Source organism: Triticum aestivum, chromosome 7A, assembly GCF_018294505.1.
Source record: "Triticum aestivum cultivar Chinese Spring chromosome 7A, IWGSC CS RefSeq v2.1, whole genome shotgun sequence".
Lineage (NCBI taxonomy): Eukaryota > Viridiplantae > Streptophyta > Magnoliopsida > Poales > Poaceae > Triticum > Triticum aestivum.
Genome location: NC_057812.1, coordinates 201367467 through 201371774, shown reverse-complemented (window position 1 = coordinate 201371774; position 4308 = coordinate 201367467). Strand labels below are relative to the sequence as shown.

General features: G+C 50.4%; 1 protein-coding gene across 1 annotated transcript; it reads left to right on the top strand.

Moving 5' to 3' along the window:
- Positions 1-1076: 1076 nt before the first annotated feature.
- On the top strand, positions 1077-3775 carry LOC123150693 (diacylglycerol O-acyltransferase 2D). The gene is made up of 9 exons (XM_044570524.1): positions 1077-1578; positions 1726-1800; positions 1885-1970; positions 2172-2278; positions 2387-2542; positions 2679-2765; positions 2976-3073; positions 3164-3251; positions 3443-3775. Exons 1-9 carry the CDS (start codon positions 1367-1369, stop codon positions 3542-3544), a joined length of 1011 nt encoding a protein of 336 aa, XP_044426459.1. The 5' UTR covers positions 1077-1366; the 3' UTR covers positions 3545-3775.
- Positions 3776-4308: the final 533 nt, after the last annotated feature.

The following is a 4308-nucleotide window of genomic DNA, read 5'->3' as shown; positions in this document are numbered from 1 at the left end:
AACGAAAGACAAAGACGTCCCATATCGCCTACCTCCCGCTACTGTTGCCACCTCCGACAGCATCAGGCTAAACATAACACCTCCGCCAGAGCCACAGTGCATCACCTGCCGCTAGCAGGCATGACTTGACGTGTCCATATAAGACGCCGTGCGTAGCATCCGCCGGTAGCGCATCCACCGGTGGCATCATCTGCCGGCGACAAGCACCGCGCGACAACTCCGAAAGAGGCACATGTGTCACCTATCGAGCCGCATCGAACCTGATCTGTTAATGAAAGAGACGTCCCATACCGCCACAAGACTCAAAAAGCCGTCACTACCTCGAGATCCAGACTCCGAATCACGTATATGCGTCTTTAGGTGTCCCTAGGTCCAGAAAACCCACTCCACACCACCTCGTGTTATCCTCTCCACCGCTGGCAGCTTGGCGCCTTGGCGAGTTGATAAAAAAAATCGAACACGGGAACAGTGCGGTTATTTTCTTGGCCTTTATATTTATTTATATAGAGACTGTTTCTGAACGCCTCGAGTCGACAAATTCTTTTTCTTCTTTTTTTTGCGGAAAAACTTCCAATCTATTGATCTTCACGGCAAATTATTCTTTATGGCATTCTTGTGCTTCAATCCTACGACCGCGCACGTTGGAAACTTGGAATCATATCTCCCTGGTTTCAAAAAGAAAGTAATCGTACCTCCCAAATTGGTGTTGAATTCCAAAAGATGTTGCGTGAAGGGGAGTAGAACGTTTTGTGCGTGTACAGCTTTACGGTTTTTGCTCCTCCGAAATTCCTCCCGTTCCAACCCGCTTTCGTGCACCCCGATTCAGCCCGCAAGTCAGAGAGAGGTGGGTCCAGAGACAGCGGCGGCACACACGACCGGACGTCCGGCGCGCTCGGCAGGACCGGACTGGACACAAGCAGGAGCAGCGAGGGAGCGGTGGCATCTGGCGGGCAGCCCCGCCGTTCGTTCAGAGAGAGCAGCGGCACGCACGACCGGACGGACGGGGCGAAGGAACCCGTGACGTCGCGCGGGGGCGAAGAAACGCGCCGCGCGGCTGGGCGCGGGCCGCCACGTCGAGCGCATGCGGCGCGCACACGACACCCGTACCGCGACGAGACGGGGATATCGGCTTTATAAGACGCGGCGCGGTGCGCCATCCGAGGCACCGCGCCGCACATCCGACGGCCGAGGCGCCACCGCACCAAACACGCACGCGTAGGCGGCGGCAGCAGCACCTTTGCCGGACGGATCCGCCCGCCTCCGCGGAGCGTGCGTGAGCAAGGAAGAAAAGAAACTCCCGGGAAGCGGCGGAGACCGACCGGGAACTTCTTCCTCTTCTTCCCCCGGTCCGCCCCGGCTCCGCGACATGGGCGCGAATGGCGCGCTGGAGGGGGAGGAGGAGAGGCCGCGGGCCGACGGGGAGGAGGAGGAGGAGGGCGGGGCGACGGTGTTCCGGGGCACCAACTACTCGCTGCCGCGGACGATCGCGGCGCTGGCGCTGTGGCTCGGGGGAATCCACTTCAACGTCATCCTCATCCTCGCCTCGCTCTTCCTCTTCCCGCTCCGCCTCGCCGCCCTGTGCGTCCCGTCCCTTTCCAATCCTTCCCTTTTCCTTTATTCTCTTTTCTTTCTAGCATAGCAGGAGGCAAAAGAGCATTTTCTTTCCTTTCTTATTCTTCTCCTGTCTTCCATGGGTCAGTGCTGACTCCTTTCTTGATGATGCAGGGTGGTGGCGTTGCAGCTCGTCTTCATGTTCACCCCCCTCAACGACGAGGACAAATTGGGCCGCAAAATCGGCAGGTCCATTTCTCTCCTAATTGCTGCAATTTGCTCGGTTTTATTCCTTCTTGGATGTTCAACCGATGGTTCTGCTCGCGGTTGCAGGTTCATCTGCAAGTATGCCATGGGCTACTTCCCGATTAGCTTGCATGTGGAGGACTACAACGCCTTCGATTCCAGCAGGGCTTATGGTGAGCTTCCTCAGAATCAGTTTCCATATACAGATGCAATGATCATCATATCTAGCTCTTCACTGGATTTCCCGGGCTAATTCGGTGTTTAGCCGACGATTCAACGGCAGTTTCGGTGCTGACGATATCAAAAGGGCAAAGAAACAGAAATCTGTTTGGTAGAAAGTCTGTGCCTGGCTAACTTGTGTGCTATGCTTGCAGTGTTTGGCTATGAACCGCATTCTGTGCTGCCGATCGGCGTGGCGGCTCTGGCGAATCATGTCGGGTTCATGCCTCTGCCTAAGCTCAAAGTCCTTGCGAGCAGTGCGGTACGTAAGCTCCCTGAATTTGCTTGCAGCACAATGCCGCAGATTAATTTGATTCCATCGATTAGTAGGCTGCGTTCCTTACTCTGTTCAATGGTCCATTTGTGTTAGGTGTTCCACACCCCATTCCTGAGGCAGATATGGACATGGATAGGACTGATTGCTGCAACCAGGAAGAATTTCTACTCCTACCTTGCAGCTGGTTACAGTTGCGTCGTGGTGCCTGGAGGTATACAGGAGATTCTTCACATGGATCATGATTCCGAGGTTTGTGCTTATGCCACGTCGATGGCATCCTTTCTCGTGTCATTCATTGACGAGGAGCATTGACTTTCTGAGTTAAAATAACCTTATTACTCACTCTTCCTAAGTAAAGTTTGTCCAACCCTTGCGTGTTTTGCAGGTTGCTTTCCTTAATTCAAGAAAAGGGTTTGTCAAGATAGCTATGCAGGCTGGCTGCCCTTTAGTCCCTGTTTTCTGCTTCGGACAGGTAAAAAGCAACATTTGGTTACTTTAACTGTAAAATGTTGAAAGTAAACTTGAAGAAAATTCAGTTTCCCAAACTTGAAAACACAAGGAAGCTACCGAATATGCTTAGGGTCATGTCCCTGCAAAGTCAACTGTATTCTTCGTTTTTTATCCTTGAATACATTCCTGAAGAATTACCAATGTTGATTATCTGTTGTTATCATCTGGTCAGAGCAAAGCTTACAGGTGGTGGAGGCCAGGAGGCAAATTGTTTGTGAACATTGCTAGAGCACTTAAATTTACTCCCATCATCTTCTGGGGAAGATACGGGTAACTCCCTGCGTGTTGATATAATTATTGTTGAATTTGCGATATCGGTTTGGATGGCTTTTCATCATCTACCGGCACATCTGAATGCAGGACACCGATCGCCTTCTCGTCACCTATGCATGTGGTTGTTGGTAGACCCATTGAGCTGAAGAAAAATCCTCTGCCTACCATTGATGAGGTGAAAACTCATAATCACGCAACTGCTGCCAGGAACAATTTTGTCAATCTAGTGAAAAGCTAGAAGAGGAAAATAAGTTGATTACTTGTAGGACTAATCTTACAGTTCATCTCTGCATGTTCCCCTGCACTATAACAGTAGCAGTATATTGTTTTCAGCCGTCTAAAAACAAGTTTCCTCATTGTCGACAGATAAACGAAGTGCACGGGCAATTCGTCGGCGCGTTGCAAGAACTGTTTGAGAAGTACAAGACGAAAGCCGGATATCCTGGCCTCCATCTGAGAGTCCTATAACACTTTCGTGTGGAGAATAAGTGGCTTGTAATATCACGGCAACTCGGCGACGCTTGCGGCCTGTTTGATCATTGCACGATCACTAGTACGAAGCTGGAGTTTGTCCGAGTTGTTAGGCCATGATGTTGGTACTGGCAAGTGTTGATGATCACACGGCGCCTTTCTTGTGACAGAATTGTCAGTTCCCACTGGTTGCTCATAATATAAAGCCTCGTGCAAGTCGATCCTTCAGAGGAGATTCTTGGTTCGTTCTTTGCTTTTAGGTTTGGATGACTGCTAATGTGCAAGATACGAGCTACACGCATTAGTCGATTGTCCGAACATATCCACGGACTATGTCAGCATCCTGTCATGTGGTTGGTCGTCCTAATTTTTCTATAAAATAAAAAGATGGATAAAGTCATAAGGGCATCTACAGCCGGAATCGGCGAATTTGGCCTCCTCGGTGTCCACGGTCCGGGCGCATCCGTTGCAACTCCCTATTTGTCCATTCACGTAGTCATGTTTCTCCTTTTTTTTCCCTACACATCCGGACACTGCAGTCATGTTCCTCCTTATATTTTTTCCTACACATCCGGACACCGCAGTCATGTTCCTTATTTTTCTCCCTATACATCCGGTCACATGTGTCATGTTCCTCACTTTTGATCAAATGTGTCATGTTCTTCACTTTTTTTCTATACATCTGGTCATATGTGATTTTTTTCCCTACACATCCGGACACCGCAGCCATGTTCCTCATTTTTCTCCGTATGCGTCCGGTC

Excerpts from the sequence above, each read along its gene's own strand:
- LOC123150693 (XM_044570524.1), top strand. The coding sequence starts at position 1,367 with ATGGGCGCGAATGGCGCGCTGGAGGGGGAGGAGGAGAGGCCGCGGGCC. Across the intron at positions 2,543-2,678 it reads ACATGGATCATGATTCCGAG|GTTGCTTTCCTTAATTCAAG; the intron begins GTTTGTGCTTAT and ends CGTGTTTTGCAG. Across the intron at positions 3,252-3,442 it reads CTCTGCCTACCATTGATGAG|ATAAACGAAGTGCACGGGCA; the intron begins GTGAAAACTCAT and ends CATTGTCGACAG.